A 20,284-nucleotide genomic window follows, 5' to 3' on the forward strand; every position below is an offset into this window, starting at 1 on the left:
AGGGACTATCTCTGGAGGACCCCACCTGGGGGGCACATCAAGGGGCTCACAAAATCACTATGCGCAGGCCCTAAACCACGACAATGAAGTGTTGGCACTAGACCAACCGCCAACATAAATGCCCCAAATGAAGGATCAAGTCATCACATTCTTCAAGGATGATGCTCGGAGGGTGCATTTTCCCCACCACAATCTTCTGGTGGTCGAGAGCGAATTCTTGAATAAGATGGTGGCTCAGATCCTAGTGGATAATGGGAGTTTTGTGAACATCTTGTTCAAGTCAGCCTTCGAGAAGATTAGGCTGACATCTAGTGACTTGTCCCCTTGCACCTCCACCATCTATGGGTTCTCGGGGGAAGTTCCCATTCTAATGGGGCAAGTCAAGCTGCATGTGACACTTGGAGGAGTACCATGCCAGTCCTTCAAGTACTGCACGTTTGTGGTCATAGACTACTCCTCTGCTTATAATGCCATTTTGGGACGTCCATCTTTGGTAGAGTTTGGAGCTGTCACCACAATACGCCACTTGTGCATGAAGTTCCCCACTGAGGCGGGAATAGGCACGGTCTGCGGAGAACAAAAGGAGGCCCGCCAGTGCTACAATGTGTCTCTCAAGCATCCAGTGATGGTGATTGAGGTGGTAGCGGCCCCCGAGAAGCCTCCTGTAACGACCCAAAATTACAATAAGGCTTAAGGGCCTTGATTAGTGTGCCGGGAGGGCATAATTGGTTTATGTGTGATTTATATGGTTTAATGCATGATTATGTGATAAGCATGCTTATATGATTATATGGATATATGAGATGCATGAGTACGAGTATTAGTATGCATATAGGCCCTATTTAGATTATAGGGTCATATCTGTAATTTTGGCCCGTTGAGGGCATAAATGTGATTATTTGTGATAAATTGTTGAGACCACATTATTATGTGGATATATTCACAGCTTATGGCTCAAGACGGTCTTAGTGAGCGGTTTGGAAAAATAGTCACGGCAGGGATTTATACTCGGCTCGGGGGAGTCTGGGGTATTTTCAGAATTTAGAGGATATATTGGAGATTATTAGACATTGGGTACATAATTGGTGATTAATTTGATGACAGGATTTGAGTGGTAAATATTAGGAACACTTGAGGAATTAGTGGGAATTAGGAAGAAATGACCATACTACCCCTAGAATAAGTTTTATGTTAGTTTTATTTGGGAGGGCATTATGGTCATTTCTAAGTTAAGAATATGATCAAACTTCTAAGTTAGATTAAGGAAGAAGGTTGTGGAATGTAAAAGAAAGAAAGGAAGAAAGAAAAACAGAATTGAGGTCTCTCTCTCTCCCTCAACCTCACGTTTACACTCTCTCTCTCACTCTTCATTGTTGAAGCTTGAAGCTAAGCTTAGGCTGGGGGAAACTTGGAGGAATTTGAGGAAGAATTGAGCTGGGACTTGAAGGAATTGAGCTGGAAAAATGAGGTAAGAATCTGGCTTTGATATTTTTGGGTTTTGTTGCTGAGTAGGTTAGGTTGAATTTGAGCTTTTAGGTATGGATTGAATGATGAATTTTGGCTGTTGGTTTGAGTAGGAAATTCCAGTAGTTAGTACTGTGATTCTTGTGGCTGAATTAAGGTATTGGTTTTTGTTTTTGTTGCTGAGAATTATAGATAAAAATATGGGTGATTATGGGTTTAAATTCGTGGCTGGTTTAGTGTGAATTGAGGGGTAAATTTCTGGGCAAAGCTTGAATGTTCTTGGCTGGGAAAAGGAGGAGGAAACCCAAGTTCTTCCTGGGTTCGCAGGGCGTGCCGCGACCCAGCCTGGGGGCGGCGCGGCGCTTGTGGCCCTTCTAGCCTTGCATGCTCTCTGTCTAAAGGAGAGCGCCGTGACTTGCTTGGCCAAGTCGCGACCTGCCTCCCCTTTGGTGTTAGAGCTTGCTCTCTGACTTGGGGCAAGTCGCGACTTGCTGAGCCAAGTCGCGACCCGCCTGGGGGTTTTGAGCTTGGAAGTGCTCTTAGTGTTGTTAAGGCTTAGGGGTTCGAATCTATGGGCTTGTGACAATTTCTACTGCCTAGTTTAGTAGAAATTGAGGTCCCAGAGGTTAGTTTTGCTACCTAAGTATTTTATTTCTAATTGGAAGTTGATAGATATCAATGACTCTTATGACTAGGTTTGTCGCCAAGGCTGGAGGCTAGGGACCGTGCTCGGAATCAATTCATCTTCTCTGTTCATAATCAAAGGTAAGAAAATTGCACCCTTTCATGTGGATAAGTTGGGACTAAGGGTTCCCTACACTTGTATGCAATACTGTATGATGGTATTATGCCATGTGAGTATGAAATAAATGGCCTAAGAGTGTTGGAATTAATATTGGCGCACAAGGACGAGGCTCAGCCTCTGGTAGCTGAGGTTAATTATATAATCACTGAGCTCGGCCTAAGCGAGCCTGAGTCAGTGGGATAAACAGAGGGTGCGGTCTAAGGGCGTCGACCCTGGATATTGTATGATATGTATTTTTTCTTAATCTGATGAGTATGGCATGTGTTATTACCTGGATGATTGATTATTGGTTTGATGTCTGATATCACTGATTATGTGAACAATATGGTCTGTTGAGTATCTGATTGATGATTTGCAAATTATTTGGTTATTGATTATTGATTATGCTCTATGATATGGCTTTCTTGCTGGGCCTTGGCTCACGGGTGCTACGTGGTGCAGGTAAAGGCAAGGGTAAGCTGGACCAACCCTGAATTGGAGAGCTCTGGGGGTGGAATGTACATAGTTGGCTGCACGGCCGCCACGAACGAGGGGTGATACAGGGACAAGATAACCTAAAATGCCTATTTTTCCATCAGAGTGGCTTGTGGTTGTATATATCCTTTAGGATTTTGTAAACTGTTCTTTAACCTTGTTTATGTTTTTGGGATCTCGTGTAACAAACACTTATTTAAATGAAAATTTATCTTTTATGACCAAAATCTTTTAACCCTAGTTCAGTAATGGTTTAGCGACACATTTTCAACTAAATGACTTGATTAGCAAGTCTTTCATCTTTATTAACACACAGTGTAACGATCTTGGTTATCCAGGGCGTTACACCTCCTCCCGAGGAGAGGGAGGTCCAAGCTGTTTGAGAGGAAAGGGAGTCCAATGAGTTTGACCCCAGAGTTCAGGAAGAAAGGGCTATCGAGTCCATGTTGGAGACCGAGGAGGTCACGCTTGATGCTTCCAGTCCTGACAGGAAAACTAAGGTTGGAAAAAAATCTCAAGGCAGACGTTTGAGAAGCCCTGGTGAGTTTCCTCAAGGAGAACTAGGATGTCTTCGAGTGGTCGCACTTCGACATGACGGGCATTGACCCAAACATTATATACCACACCTTGAATGTTGATCCTAACGTAGCCCCAATACAATAGAAGTGGAGGAAAATTGTGTTGGTAACTGGTTTATCATGTGCGCAACAGAAAACACAGGGTGTTGGGCCCAGAGATTTCAAAAAAATTTATTTAAACAAACTTTAAATAATCGGATCCATTATTAACATACAATACATTAATCATAGAGAAATAAAAGATGAGGATTTACCAGTTGCAGAACTATAAAAAATCCTCGCTATCTTTTTGTATCTCCAACAAACATCCAATCCAAAGCAGTTCTTCAAAATACTCAGACCAAGATCTTCCAAGATGTATCTCTACACCTCAAGACATGTGTGGGCACATAGAGATTGGTAGGGAAAATTTTCTGATTCACAAGATATTCTCAACAGATGAGATCTTGGAATATTAGGTCTGAGAAAATTTTTAGGGATAGAGAAAATAATAGGATCTATTTTCTTTCTATCAAAAGTCTTATATTTTTTTTTCAAAACTATTTCCTTCTGATAAATTTATAAATAATAAATTAAAATTTTGAAATTCAAAATTCAAAAATTCAAAATTCAAATTATAAATAAATTATAAAACAATTAATAAAATAAAATAAATATCCAAGACCCATTCTTGGACTCTGTTACACGCCAACCATAGTGCATGCACTGTAGTTGGCGTAACACATCCCTAATTTCAGGGATGTGTTCCAACCATTTTTTTAATTATTATTTATTCAAAAATATCTAAACCTGATAACTTATTTATCAGATTAATCAAAGAATAAATATCATTTCAAATTCACCAATTTGAATTATCATAAATATCATTTTCACTTTATTTAAATAAATAAAAACAAATAATTATCTTAATTATTTAAGTGTTATTTTTTAAAATGCCATTTTAATTAAAAAATAATTTTCGAAAATGTAATTAATTAATTTCAAAAATTAATAAATTAATTAATTTGTCTCAACTACATATTTGACCATGAAGAACAAATTTCTTTCAAATATGCCATTTTCTTGATATTTCCCAATTTCATCTTTTAACCTTTAATAGTGTTGATAGAGCCATCTCGGGGACCTATGAACCTATATTTTCAAGCTCCAATAAATTTAGATTATTAATTAAAACTCTTTAATATAATAACCTTAATTTATCAATCTCAATATTATTCCACTAAAAATATGAGATTGCACTCTTGTAATTATAGATATTTATTTATTGAGTACTTTTAAATCATAAAAGTGTCCATCGATTTAATCACTACATATAATTCATTCCTCTATTAATGATTCATAATTAAAGTAGGAATTAATTACCGTTTAACATCTTTAATTATATCTTGTTTCCTTAAGTACCATTAACTTTACTAGTGAAGGTTAATTCATAAACTGATTTATGAATTTGAGCTCAATAACCTTTCAGTTCCAAATGCCAACCCTTTAAGAGAACCATTATTCAATCCCTCTCAGAAAGGTATAGATTCCATATCTGTATATTATGTCCCCAACCATTTACATCAATGACTTCCCAAAACAAAAGTTTTAGCTTGATCATTCTGACAAACCATAACGAGTAAATCAAAGAACTCATATAACACAAACATGAGTTCATAATAACTTTAGGATTAGGTCAATTTGTATATGATATTCTTATTGATATATTTAATTAATACTTATCAAGTAAACATTATTATTAAGTATTAATATCATATCGTATCATGTTCATGTATAACCACTTTATACAAAGTACCTCCACTAAGATGTCCTACTACATCAGTAATCTGGATCTAGATTACATGTATTCATAATACTAGTGAACCGTACTTACAGTATTTAATCCAAAGATTCCACATAACTTTGTTTTACTGCGAAATGTTTAAATTCGTTCCCTACAATCTTAATCCTCTCATACCAATACAAGATTGTAGTCATAATAACGAATTTGGGAATTTTCTGATATTCATATTATATTATTCTAATAATAATAATAAACAAACAATATATGCAAAAATTCATTTCAATTATTTATTTCATAAAATATTGTTAAAAACATATGCTTTAAAGGACACTAACCCAACCAATCTCCCACTTGCCCTAAAGAAAATGAGGCATCTCCCTCAAACCCATATTGCCAACATGATCTTTAAGAGACATGGTAGACAAAGTCTTAGTAAAAGGATCGGCAAGGTTATGTTCCGAAGCTATCTTCATAAATGCTATATCTCCTCTGTGAACAATATCCCTGATCAAGTGATATTTCCTTCCAATATGCTTTCCCCTCTTGCGACTTCTAGGTTCCTTCGAGTTAGCTACTGCTCCATTGTTGTCACAGTATAGGACAAGTGGCTTATTCATAACTGGAACAATTTCCAAATCATAATAGAACTTCTTTAGCCACATAGTCTCCTTAGCTGCTTCACAAGCCACTATGTACTCGACTTCCATGGTAGAATCTGCGATACTGGTTTGTTTAATACTATGCCAGACCACAGCTCCTCCACCAAGTGTGAAGACTGATCCAGAAGTCAATTTCTGACTTTCTCTGTCTGATTGAAAACCAGAATCAGTGTATCCAGTGGGGTTAAGGTCACCGCCTGAATTTACAAGCATATATTCTCTAGTTTTCTGAAGATACTTGAGAATATTCTTTACTGCAATCCAATGACTCAATCTAGGATTGGATTGGTAACGACTGACTATCCCTACTGCATAACAAATGTCAGGTCTTGTACAACATGGCATACATTAGACTACCTACTGCAGAGGCATAGGGATACTGTCTCATATCCTCTTCTTCTTGAGGTGTTTTAGGACACTGCTCTTTAGAAAAGATAATTCCATGATGGGTTGGCATATCACCCTTCTTGGAATTTCACATACCGAATCTCTCCAGTACCTTATCTATATAAGTAGTTTGAAACAGAGCCAAAACTTTGTTTTGACAATCCTGAATGATCATTATGCCTAGAACATAGTTTGCATCTCCCAAATCTTTCATTTGGAATTGCTCGGCTAGCCATTTCTTTACTTTTGTCAATGTTCCCACATCATTCCCAATCAGCATGATGTCATCAATGCAAAGAACCAGGAATACCACAATGCCATCTTTGATTTGTTTTTTGACACAAGGCTCATCAATGTTTCGTTCAAAACCATACGTTTTGATTGTGTCATCAAATCTCAGATTCCAAGATCTCGAAGCTTGTTTGAGTCCATAAATGGACCTAAGAAGCTTGCAAACTTTTTGCTTTTGACCTTTTACTATGAACCCTTATGGTTAAGACATATAAATGGTTTCGTCAAGATAGCCATTCAGAAAAGTTGTCTTAACATCCATTTTCCATATCTCATAATCCATGCAAGCAACTATGGACAAGAGTATGCAGATGGATTTAAGCATGGCTACAGGAGGAAAAGTTTCTTCATAATTTACTCCTTCTCTCTGAGTGTAACTCTTGGCTACAAGCCTAGCTTTGAAAGTTTCTACTTTCCTATCTGCTCCTCTTTTTCTCTTGAATATCCATTTGTAACCAATAGGTTTAACATTTTCAGGAAGATCTTCAAGAGTCCAGACGAAATTGAATGCATTGATTCCATTTCCAAGTTCATGGCATCTTGCCATTTTTCTTTGTCAAAATCTTCCATTACATCTCTGTATATCAATGGATCATCTTTCTTAGTGTCTGCCTAGCAACTCTCCCACTACGAAGAAGCTCTCTATTGTTCTGACAAGAACTTGTGGTTTCCTCTTTTCGTTGTTCATTGGAAACATTTGGTGATCTTATTACTTGATCTGAGACTATATCATCCAGTACAACTTTACTGCGAGATTTGTGATTGTTAATATAGTCATATTCAAAAAATGTAGCATTTGTCAATACAAAATTTTTGTTTTCTTTAGGACTATAAAATATACCACCTCTAGTCTCTTTGGAATATCCCACAAACATGCACAGTTCAGTGTGAGATTCCAGTTTTCCAGTCTTTCCTTTCATCACGTGTGTTGGACACCCCCAAATACAAAAATGGTGTAAACTAGGTTTAGTACCATTCCATAATTCCAATGATGTCTTTTTGATAGACTAGGAAGGAACGACATTCAATATGTACATTGCACATTGAATAGCATAGCCCCAGAATGATAGTGGCAATGATGAGTAACTCATCATAGATCTAACCATGTCTAATAATGTTCTATTCCTTCTTTCAGAAACACCATTCTGCTATGGCATTCCTGGTGCAGTGAGTTGGGATTGAATTCCATGCTCACACAGGTGGTCCTCGAATTCACAATCTAGGTACTCTCCTCCTCGATCAGATCGAAGAACTTTTAGTGATTTACCTAATTGCTTTTCGCTTCAACTTGGAATTCTTTAAACTTTCCAAGAGTTTCAGATTTCTTTTGCATCAAATATAGGTAACCATATCTAGAATAATCGTCAATGAAGGTGACGAAACATTCAAATCCTCTTCTAGCTTGCACATTAAGTGGTCCACACACATCAATGTGTACGAGTTGGAGTGGTTCTATGACTCTTGAACCCTTTGCAGAGAAAGGTCTTTTGGTCATCTTGCCTTCCAGACAGGATTCATAGACTGGAAGAGAACGAACAATTACATCTCTTAAAGGTCCCTCCTTTGCTAGTCTATTAATTCTACCCAAACCAATATGCCCCAATCTCAAATGCCATAGATATGTTTCACTATCAGAATAAGTTTTTAGACGTTTAATAGATATTGGGTTTGCAACTTTAAACATTTCAGAGTTGTATATAGATTGCTCTCTTGCCTTAAGTTTATACAACCCATCATTGGATTTTGCATGACATATTTCAATACCAAATCTTGAGATAATAATAAAATTATTATTAAAAGAAATATCGAAACCTTGTCCATGCAACATAGAAATAATAAAGTTCACAATTAATAATCACATTACTAATCATAAGCTAAAAATCTCTAAGACATTAGTATTATCGTTTTAAATAGAAATCTAAAATTTCTAAAAAAACACAAGCTTGAATTTTAAATTGTTCATAAAAAAAATTAAAATTCCAAATAAAACTAATGATGGGCCTTTCGCTTGTTCTTTGATGCCAATGCCTTCTCTTTAGAAGTTGACACTTTTGGAGGAAGAGTCATCATTTTCTGCAAGGAACAGAAAATTAATTTTAGAATCATGCATTATAACATTCATAATGTTAATTAAACATCAATCACATTAGTGTAAAAGCGAATTTACCTTTTGTGTCCTTTTTCACTAACTCCATAATATCTGGAGATCCAACATCTTTATGAATCATATGCCACAACTCATACGATGTCTTGATGTATTCATACTTGTCTTTGTACTCTTTTGGCAGACTTTTTAGTAAACAAAATTGTAACACCCTGGATAGCCAAGACCGTTACACTAACTGTTTATAAAGGTGCAAGACTTTCTAATCAAGTCATTTAGTTCAAAACATGTTACTGAAACTATAGTTGAACTAGGGTTAAAAGATTTTGGTCTCAAAAGCTGCATTCCTTGAAAATAATCATTTTCTATTTACATGGAATCCCAAAAGTAATAAGTTAAAGACTGTTTACAAAAGATTCGAGATCTAGATAAAATGATTAGCCATACTAAGGTAAAACAGACAGTTAAGCACATCCCATCCTGTTCCACTCCTCGGCCGTGGCGGCCAACAGCTGACCATGAACATTCAGCCTCGCAGCCCTCCTTCTCAGGATTGGTCCAACTTGCCTTTGCCTTTACCTGCACCACGTAGCACCCGTGAGCCAAGGCCCAGCAAGAAAACACAATAACAAAGCACAATCAATCAACAGACAATCAGATATCTCATACCGCATAAGCATGTACTCAATCAGTTTAAGCATTCATGATAATCAAGTATTCATCATACCAAGTATATCAATTCATATCAATAACCAACCCACATATGATAACTAGGGTTAACGCCCTTAGGCCGCACCCTCTATTTATCCCACTGACTCCGGCCCGCTTAAACCAAGCTCAGTGAATATTAAGCTATCCTCGGCTACCAGTGGCCGAGCCGCGCCCTGTGCACAAATATAATTTACGGTACCCTTAGGCCGTATATCACATGTCCCATGGCATAATACCATCTATGACATTATACAGTTAACGGGAGCACTTAGTCCCATCACAAACTCATAACCGGGTGCAGTTTTCTTACCTTTGGATTTGCTAGCTTTGTTCGATTTGATCCTCAAGTTCGATCCCTCTTGAGCCCTAGCGCACACCTAGTCACAACCATAGATCAAGATCATCACCAAACCTCAAGTCCAAAACCTAGCCTCAGAACCAATCCCGAGCCCTCTAATTCCACCAAACGGGGTGGTGGAATCAAACCCCGAACCCCCGGGCAAAAATCCTTGAAAATAACCCAAAAACGCTTTTCTAGAAATAGGGTAGCGCTACAGTGCTCTTTGGAGGGTGCTACAACGCTACAAACAGAACCAAAAACACCTTAGAACACTTGGCCTAGCGCTACAGCGCCCAAAGGCTAGCGATGTAGCGCTAGTCACAGAACAGCACCCCTGCATTTTTTTTCCTCCTTCGATTTTCCCGAGCCAAACCTTACCAAAACTTTTCCAAACTTCAACCAAACTTAAAAACAAGATTATCAACATCCTCCACTCATCCCAAGCATCCCAAATACACATAACCCAATCACATGCATCCCTAAACATAGAATTCACCATGGCTGGACCCAAAACTTAGAAACTCAATGAAACCACAGAAATCCCAAAGCTTAAGCTTGAGTTCCTTACCTCTGATGGATGAGCTTAGCCTAGGTTGTGTCCCACTCTTACTTAGCCTTCTCCTCCTCAAATCTTCAGCCTCAACTCCCTAGAATTCCCACAGAATTTTGCTTAGGAAAAACTAGCTCAACATCAATACTAGAAACTGAAAACTACCCTGAACCTTACCTCAAATAAATGGATTGCCCTTGCCAAAACCTTGCCAATTATTTAGGCTAGACCAAGGACCTTAACCTCAAGCTTCTACTCTGACTCTCCCGGAGTTTCTGCCCCAAAAGACCTCAAGAACTGATGGAGAAAAGCCTAAACCGAGAGAGAGAAAAATAGATTTCCTATTTCTCCTTTTCCTTCTTTTCTTTCTTCAGAATTCTAGCCCCTTCTATAAATTCCACAAGTATAAAACCTTAATAATACCTATCCTTTTTAAGCCAAATGACCACAATACTCTCCCATAATTTCCTAAGCCTTTTAATCCACCTAGGGGCATTTTGGTCATTTCACCAAATTCCCGCTAATTCCTCGCGTGTTTCTATTATTTACCACTTACTTCCTGACACCTAACTAATCACCAATTATATTCCTCAATGTCAAATTTTACCCCAATATACTCTCCAAATTCCCAGAAATACCTCCAGGCTCGCCCCGAGCCAGTTATAAATCCCCGCCGTGACTTTTTCGCTAAACTTCTCTCTAGGATTGTCTCGAGTCACAAATTACAAATATATCCACATAATAATGTGGTCTCGACAATTTATCATAAATATATACAGTTATGCCCTCAACGGGCAAGAATTACAATTATGTCCTTCTAACCTAATCAGGGCCTACATGCATACTAATACACATAGTCATGCATCACAGTTATTCAAATAATCATATATCATGCGTTTAATCATTAAGTCACATATAATCCAATTATGCCCTCCCGGTGCACTAATCAAGGCCCTTAAGCCTTATTGGTAAATTTGGGTCATTACAAAAACTGCCATATCTGATTATCCTTTAACCAATTGGTATATTTTTCATGCATATTATAGGTGTAATCTATAGGTGGTTCTACAAGCGGTGGTTGACATACAATATAAGAAATCTCAATTTCGCTTAGAAAGTACAACATACAGACGTGCCAAATATGAATTCTTTTGGGATCAAGATCAACAATTTCTAGAGTATAGTCAATTTGTCGAGAAAGATAATCAGACATGATTGCTAAAAAATAAATAAATAATATCACAAAAAGAATTGAGCATATATTATGAATATCAAAAAATTTTGGAATAGTAAATATGATGCATGAATGCAACAAATTTAAATACACACATAAAAACTATTATTACTGATTCCACGATAAATTAATATAAAAATTAATGGACCAGCCTTATGGTAGGTCAGACTAATCTTAAATTAATTTTGAGACACTTCTCAAATTCATAAGTGAAAACTTAAAATCAACTATTTTCTCTTTTGACTTATGAACAACCGCTAATTTGGTCAAGATTAACTAGTCCGCTCGAAAGCATAGTTAAGCTTTGTGAGTGTAACCCATTATTTTAGATTAATGACTTAACTCAAGAGTGTGCCTTAGGGTCAGACAAACTTGAAATACATCATCAATTTAATTCTATATAGAAGTTAACCTTGAATAATAACACAATCAGAAACCTTTCTTAGGGGGACGCAAACAAAGGCGCCTCGAGGCCCATTCCATGAAACATCAGTGTTAACTAATAATGGAGACCAAATGGGTTATTGTTATTACCCATTCTCCCACTCACTATTTTAGAATATGTATGTTTCTCAAAACATCCTATGCTTTTTAATTAATTAAATTAATTTACCAAATGATATTCTAATAATTACTAATCTCATTAAGCATTTAAATCATTAAACAACATTTAATCATCTTACTAAATAGGCCCTTAAACTATCTAGTCAATAAATGCTCTAATTATTAAGAATGTCATTTGCCCATCTAATAAAACTAATTATCAAATAGGTCTTGAAATTAACACTTAAAATCAAGTTACCACTTTGTTCTAGATTAATTATATGATTCATTTAATCCACATAATCAAAGAGGATATTCCTAATTCAAACATGATTCTACTCGATATGAGATGTATGCTTGAATTAGAAATACTGTGTGGGTAATATGAATGACATGTTATAATGCATGACAATGTTATTAAACACTTTTAATACATTCAAACATTTAAATAAATAAAATAAAAATATTAAATTAGTAAATAAATGCGAGCCGAGTGTTTTGGGTATTCCTAGAAAAATTACAACACTTGCAATAATTTACAAAATAAATAAAAATAAAATCAAGGCATCATGTAGATTCTCTATCTCCATCTTTTGGGCCTTCTATTATTTTTATGTTATCTAGCCCATTTTGAATTATAAATGACTTCAATAATTTTAATCAATCTTTTAAAATATTGAACTTAACTAATAAAATCCCAATAGGTAATTTAGGTCCAATTTGAACTTGGGCAACTTAATTCAAAATTTAATTAGAAGTTCAAAATTCCACTTAGCAATTTGGGCCAAGCCCACAAATTCAAGGAAACCAATAATCACTCTAGGGCTCGGGTTAGGAGCCAAGTGAATTTTGAGTTTGTAATTAGGGCTTGGCTTAGTGGGGCGGCTCAAAGAGCCACCAGTGACCAAGCCGCAAAGGCAAGGCGTGGCAAGGATGCGACTGGCATGCAGGAGGCAAGGCGCAGGGGCGCGGGTGTAATGCCCCAGAATCCCTAATGCAGTTTAATGGCGGGATTAGTAGGCCGGGAGGGCCTGATACGAACCACACAAACATTGTGATGAAACCCGACACCAAATATGGAACAGCCACCAAGAACATACGAGATTGGAATGAAACCGCGACCCAATGCTTAGCCAAGCACGAACCTTGGTATGAGGAAGACGCCACAAACGGGGATGGAATCCGTTTGATAAGTCAGGATGAACGCCACAAGGAATCTCCTTGATAAGTTCAAAAGTTTCTTCAAGAACTCAAGAAGAAATAAACTCACAATTTCATTCAACATAATCTGCCCTTTCACATTGTTTTGGCAGTCCTTATAAGGACGAAAATTACATGAAAACAAGACCCTTGGTCTTCCTAATGAAAGCACCATAAACAAGACCTTTCGGCTCACACAACTCTTCAGCTCACACAAGTCAAGTGTTTGACTTTTACAAAATAAAGAAAGACCAAATAACAACAATAACGTAAATAAATAAAAATGACAAATACAATAAGACTCATGAAGCTCCTAAACTCAGTCAACTTTGATGAGTAAGACAAGTCTTTGTTCTCCTTCAATGTTGACCACGGTCTCCTCTTGTTTTAGGACTTTGTGGACTAGGCAGTTAAGTTCTTCCTTGAATCTCTTGGCTCGTGCCCTCGTCACTGGACCAACTGGAACTTGACTTGATACTTGGGTCTTGGTGTCCTCATCAGGGACATACTTGTTTAATTATGCCATTATTTAATAATATGCATGTTTATGAGAATTATATTATAATATGATGTTAAATGCATGCATGTGGGTCCACATTTGATTATTATGATATTTTAGTAATTTGGCCCGTTGAGGGCATAATTGTATATTTGTATGTATGTAGGTGATATATTGTTGAGACCACATTATAATGTGGGTTTGTTCGAGCTATTCGGCATGAGACGATCATGGAATATTAATTAGCGGTCTAGTCATAATAGGTTTAAGTTCGGGGCTCGGGATTGGTATTGGGTATGGATTGGTTGGCAAAGTATGGGGCAACCATTTATTGTAGAAGGAAGATGGTCACCTTTGAGCATGAAGGTGAGGATCCTTTTGTGTTTGTTGGTACTGTGCATGGACCTCGCATTCCTATGATTTCTGTGTTGAGGGCTAGGGATCTCTTGCAAGGAGGTTGCATTGGGTTCTTGGCCAGTGTGGTTTGTGCTTGAAAGAGATGAGTTTGTTTGAACTTTAATACTAGATGAAAACCCGACCCGACATAAAAGCCTACGGTACTTCTTCATTATGTCTTATTAGACGCGAATGACCCAAAACACAAGTGAGTCATTATACATGCATTTTAGTTCCATATGTGATACGAACCACACCAACGATTGTGGTGAAACCCGACACCAAATATGGCAGCGACCAAGAACACACGAAATGGGAATGAAGAACTGCGGCCCAATGCTTAGCCAAGCACGAACCTTGGTATGAGGAAGACGCCACAAACGGGGATGGGAATCCGTTTGATAAGTCGGATTGAACGCGACAAGGAATACCCCTTAATAAGTTCGAATAGTCTCTTCAAGAACTCAAGAAGAAAACCTCTCAATTTTCATTTCATCAAAATCTGATTTTCCCAAACATTTACAAAGGCCTAATATAGGCGAAAATTACATCAAGACACCCCTTTGTCTTCCTAAAGAAAACCGAAAATTAAAGACAACCCTTTGTCTTCCTAATGAAAACCGAAATTTAAAGACAACCCTTTGTCTTCCTAATGAAAACCGAAATTTAAAGACAACCCTTTGTCTTCCTAATGAAAACCGAAAATTAAAGACAAAAGGACTCTTGGACTCACACAAGTCAAGTGTTTGACTTTTCACAAAAAAAAACAAAGACTAAATAAAAAAATACAAGATGACAAAATACAATAAGACTCATCAAGCTCCTAAACTGAGTCTTTTGGCTCGCTCCCTCGTCACCAGACCAACTGGAATTAGACTTGGATCTTTAGTCTTGGTGTCCTCATCATTCCCCCCCTCTTGAGAAGGATTTGTCCTCAAATCTTCACCTGCATCAAAAGGACTCAAATCAGAAACATTAAATGTAGCACTAACAGTATACTCACCTAGTAAATCGAGTCTGTAAGCTTTGTCATTGATCCTTTCTAGCACTTGAAATGGACCATCTCCTCGAGGTAGCAAAAAACCTGCTTGTGATGACCCTTGTTAGCATCAAGTTGGTTAGTGTTTAAAAGAGCCTCCTTAACCTCACTTTTTTTTGCATAAAAATTATTTTGTTTTCTCTCTAATTTTCCCTCATTGATCGAACTCTTCTCTTTCTTTTCTCTCTCACTTGATTCGACCCTTTTCTCTCTTTGTCTCTCTTTTTTCTCACTCTCATTCATCTTTTCACTCTCCTTCTTTTGCTCACTCAATTTTTGCAACCTCACTTGGTCTTCATATACTTGCTTTGGCGTCAATGGAGCTAGAGTGATTGTTCGTTGACGGAACGTGAATGAGTACTTGTTGGTGAAGCCATCCTACTGGACTCGGCGATCAAATAGCCAAAGCCTTCCTAGAAGAAGGTGTCCAGCTTGCATTGGAACCACATCGCACAATACCTCATCCTCATACTTGCCAATTCGAAATGATACCAGCACCTGTTTTGTAACCCTCACTTCACCACTATCATTCAACCACTGCAACTTGTATGGATGAGGATGTTTAAGCGTTGGGAGCCCCAGCTTCTCAACCATGGAAGAACTAGCAACGTTAGTGCAACTACCTCCATCAATAATCACACTACATACCTTGCCTTTCACATGACAACGAGTGTGAAAGATGTTCTCTCGCTGAACCTCTTCTTCCTCTTCTTTTGCTTGGAAATTTAAGGCTCGTCGTGTGACTAGTGCAAGCATCTCACCAGATTCTGGCCCATACTCTTCATCATCTATAGAAGCATCTTCCAATGGTGGCATGTCAGCAAGATCATCTTCATCTTCAGAATCTACCTCGCCATTTTCTCGAATCACCATAACTCTCTTGTTTGGACATTGGCTAGCTATGTTTTCTCGCCCTTGACATTTGAAACACTTTATCTCACTAGAATGGGATGAAGTAGGGGCTGTTTTACCTTGAGAGGCTGTGGTTGTGGTGGCTGGTTTTGGCTCGGTTTTAGGCTTGGACGTGAAAGGGTTTTCTTCCTTCTTTGGATAGTTCGACCGCCAAGGTGTTGCACTCGAATTTTGTGGGATTTGTCTCGGATTTGAACTTGTACTATTCCTCTTGAGCTGCCTCTCAACTTTGATTGCCATATGCACCAAATATTCTAATTCCACATAATGGTGTAGCTCAATCGGATTAGCAATCTCTCGGTTCAACCCATTCAAAAACCTTGCCATTGTCGCCTCCCGATCCTCTTCCACATTGGCTCTAATCATAGCCATCTCCATCTCTTTGTAATACTCATCAACACTCTTGGAACCTTGACGAAGACCCTGCAACTTAAGGTATAGATCTCGATAATAATGAGATGGTACAAACCGTCGCCTCATCACCCTCTTCATAGCCTCCCAAGTGTCAATGGCACGATCTCCATTTCGCCTCCTGTTGATGCACAACTGATCCCACCAAACAATAGCATAATCAGTAAATTCAATGACAGCTAGTTTTACCTTCTTCATGTCAGAGTAGTTGTGACAATCGAAAACCAACTCCATCTTCTTTTCCCACTCAAGGTATGCCTCAAGATCACTCTTGCCTTGAAAGGCGGGGATTCTCATCTTGATATTTCCCAAATTATTGTCTACCCAGTTCCTAGCTTCCCTATCTCGGCCATACCTCCTATGGTTACCCTTTGACATCCTATCATATTCTTCCTCTAAATCGCCCCCATCATACTCTCTTTCACCCTCAACATCCCGTTGTTGCACCCTATTCCTCCGTGCCCTCCATTGCGTTCCTTCTTCTACCCTATCCAACCTCTCATGTATCTGCTCACACTCTGCCCTCATCATCCTTCGCATCTCCCCAATTAATGCTTGCATTTGTAGATTCGGAACCTCAGGTGGCGGAATATCATTGCTTGCATTTTTCTCTGGATTTTGTGCCATGATGGAAATCTGCAAAATAGGGTTAGAATAATATGGAGAAAAGACCTCACCACACTTCCTCACGTGTTTTCACTCAAAAATTGTCACTCAAGTCCACTCGTGTTTCACTCAACTTTGATGGCTTTTACCCTCAAATAAGCTCACACCTCTGCCTTTTTCCACTCGTATTCTTCTTTAAGTTCTTTCAAAACTAATCACACAATATCATGGAGGATTCAAGTAGCAAATCAAACCAGAACAAACCAAACGACACATAGAAAAACTGATGATTTTTGGATCACTTGTGTGGGGTTTTGGCCAAAAGGCCTCTAGACCATAAGGAACAAGATTAGAACAAAATTTATTTTTTTTTAGATCGGATCCTCTTGATTTTTTTTTCTTCTTCTTTCTTTTCTGTCTTTTCTTTCCTCTTGATCCTCAAATGCAGGTACAAATCACAAGAAGAATCAGAATTGGTGGAACTACAATGATTTGAAAACAATACAACTCGGATTGCTCAATAGAACAAGAGTAACTCATGCAAAATTCAGATATTTCACAACAAGAGCAAGAGAACTCAATCCCAATTTCGGATTTCACAATAAGAACAAGAGAACTCAAAGCCCTAATTCACGTTAATTCAAACGCACCAATTGAACAAAGAATCGAAAAGAAAAACAAAGGAATTGAAACTTTGTGTAGACTAGTTTTGGATTTCAAGGGATTTCACAAAGAAATAATGGAAACTTTGGAAATAAGGAAATGATTGAACAAGGAAACAATGAAAATTTGGTTTTTACAATAAGAACCCTAATTCACGAATTCAGAAACAAAAAGAAAACAAATTAGGGGAAATTGAAACAAAGAAAACAGATTATTTATTTGGTTAATGAAAAGTGAAACAAGGAAACAAGGAAATTCATAAATCAACAAGCTCTAGCATAGTTTCGGATTTCACAACAAATAAGGGAAACAAGGAAACAATTGAAACAAGGAAATTAACAAGCTCTAGAATAGAAAAAAAAAACAACAACTAGATGAACATGAATTGAATATAGGAACACGAATTGATTTTTTTTTTTTAATTTTTTCAGAAACCCTAATATAAGAACACGAATTGAATAGAAAAACACAAAGGAAAGGATAGGGCAAACCGGATGATCTTAAGCTCTGATACCAACTGATATGAACCACACCAACGATTGTGGTGAAACCCGACACCAAATATGGCAGCCACCAAGAACACAAGAAATGGGAATGAAGAACCGCGACCCAATGCTTAGCCAAGCACGAACCTTGGTATGAGGAAGACGCCACAAACGGGGATGGGAATCCGTTTGATAAGTCGGATTGAACGCCACAAGGAATACCCTTGATAAGTTCAAATAGTCTCTTCAAGAACTCAAGAAGAAAACCTCTCAATTTTCATTTCATCAAAATCTGATTTTCCCAAACATTTACAAAGGCCTAATATAGGCGAAAATTACATCAAGACACCCCTTTGTCTTCCTAAAGAAAACCGAAAATTAAAGACAACCCTTTGTCTTCCTAATGAAAACCGAAATTTAAAGACAACCCTTTGTCTTCCTAATGAAAACCGAAATTTAAAGACAAAAGGACTCTTGGACTCACACAAGTCAAGTGTTTGACTTTTCACAAAAAAAACAAAGACTAAATAAAAAAATACAAGATGACAAAATACAATAAGACTCATCAAGCTCCTAAACTGAGTCTTTTGGCTCGCTCCCTCGTCACCAGACCAACTGGAACTAGACTTGGATCTTTAGTCTTGGTGTCCTCATCAATATGGTCTTTCAAACGTCTACTGCACTCACTTCGGCCCCTATTCAAAACTTCTTCCTCGGGTTTTGACAAGAATAAGAGAAAAAAATCTGTTCATTTCTCAAGGGTCTCCTTTCGCTTCTCTCACATTCGTTCGAGTGGCTTCGTTCCTGCCCCTTTCCTCTTTAGGCTTAGGTCTTTTCCGCTGCCCATCCTCTACAGCTTCTCCGCAGAAGAAATCCATGCTACATGAATGCTCTAGGATTCCGATGAGTCATCATCCTTCTTTTCAAATCAAGAATGATCTATTCCCGAGAGGTGGAAGCAGGATTCCACATTTGAAACTCTATCTCTTGAAATGAATGCTATCTTGCTAAACCCCTTCTTGCCTTTCCTAATCCTCATGGAATGAATTACCCTAAGCAGTTGGAGTGGAGTGTCCTTTGTAGCTTTTGATGGTGAGGCATTTTACAACCAGTTTTCAATCCAGCTGGGAAGTCAAATAGACAAGGAGGAGAGATAATTGGGGAACCACCCAGGTCGTGCTAGTGAGACCATAAGATACCAGACTTGTTTGTGAATTTCTGGATGTGCTTCCAGAAGATTTGCCAGGGTTGCCACCACACAGAGAAATTGAGTTCGTGATAGAACTGGCACCAAGGACGGAGCCAGTGTCTAGAGCGCCTTACACAATGGCCCCAGCTGAGTTGAAAGAGTTAAAAGTGTAGTTGCAAGAACTGTTGGATTTGGGTTTTATTAGACCTAGTTTCTCACCTTGGGGTGCGCCAGTTTTGTTTGTAAAAAAGAAGGATGGTTCTATGAGGATGTGTATTGATTACAAAGAACTGAATAAGTTGAAAATTAAGAACAAGTATCCTTTGCCAAGGATAGATGATCTGTTTGATCAGTTGCAAGGTAAAAAGGTATTCTCAAAGATCGACATTCATTCTGGTTATCATCAGTTGAGGGTCAAGGAGGTAGACATACAGAAGACTGCTTTTCATACCAGGTATGGGCATTATGAGTTCTTAGTCATGTCATTTGGATTGACTAATGCCCCTGCTGCGTTTATGGATCTGATGAACAAAGTGTTCAAGGATTATCTGGACCAGTTTATGATCGTCTTCATCGATGATATTCTGGTATATTCTCAGTCTGAGTCAGAGCATGAGCAGCATCTGAGGTTGGTTCTACAGAGACTGAGGGAACACAGACTGTTTGCCAAGTTCAAGAAATGTGAGTTCTAGTTATCTTAGGTATCCTTTCTTGGCCATATTATCAGTAAGGAGGGGATTAAGGTAGATCCAGCAAAGATTGAAGCGGTCAAAGATTGGCCAAGGCCAGAGAATGCTTCTGAGGTTAGAAGTTTCCTTGGATTGGCAGGTTACTATAGGCGTTTCGTGGAAGGGTTCTCAAAGATAGATAGTGCATTGACTGAACTGACACGCAAGAGCCAGAGATTTGTGTGGTCAGATAAGTGTGAGAACAACTTCCAGGAGCTGAAGCAGAGGTTGAT

The 20,284-nt window shown here is 38.1% G+C and overlaps 1 protein-coding gene across 1 annotated transcript in view; it reads right to left on the minus strand.

Moving 5' to 3' along the window:
• Window positions 1-19,012, minus strand: part of LOC133823833 (uncharacterized) — a gene marked incomplete at its 3' end in the record, with an annotated part of 43,967 nt that extends 24,955 nt beyond the window's left edge. The window contains exons 1-2 of the mRNA XM_062256680.1: window positions 18,917-19,012; window positions 15,445-16,749 (exon numbers count right to left, since the gene is read on the minus strand). Coding sequence (XP_062112664.1) covers window positions 15,445-16,749; window positions 18,917-19,012 — 1,401 coding nt within the window. The remainder of the gene's footprint in view (window positions 1-15,444; window positions 16,750-18,916) is intronic.
• Window positions 19,013-20,284: the final 1,272 nt, after the last annotated feature.

Source organism: Humulus lupulus, chromosome 1 (genome assembly GCF_963169125.1).
Source record: "Humulus lupulus chromosome 1, drHumLupu1.1, whole genome shotgun sequence".
NCBI classification, from domain to species: domain Eukaryota; kingdom Viridiplantae; phylum Streptophyta; class Magnoliopsida; order Rosales; family Cannabaceae; genus Humulus; species Humulus lupulus.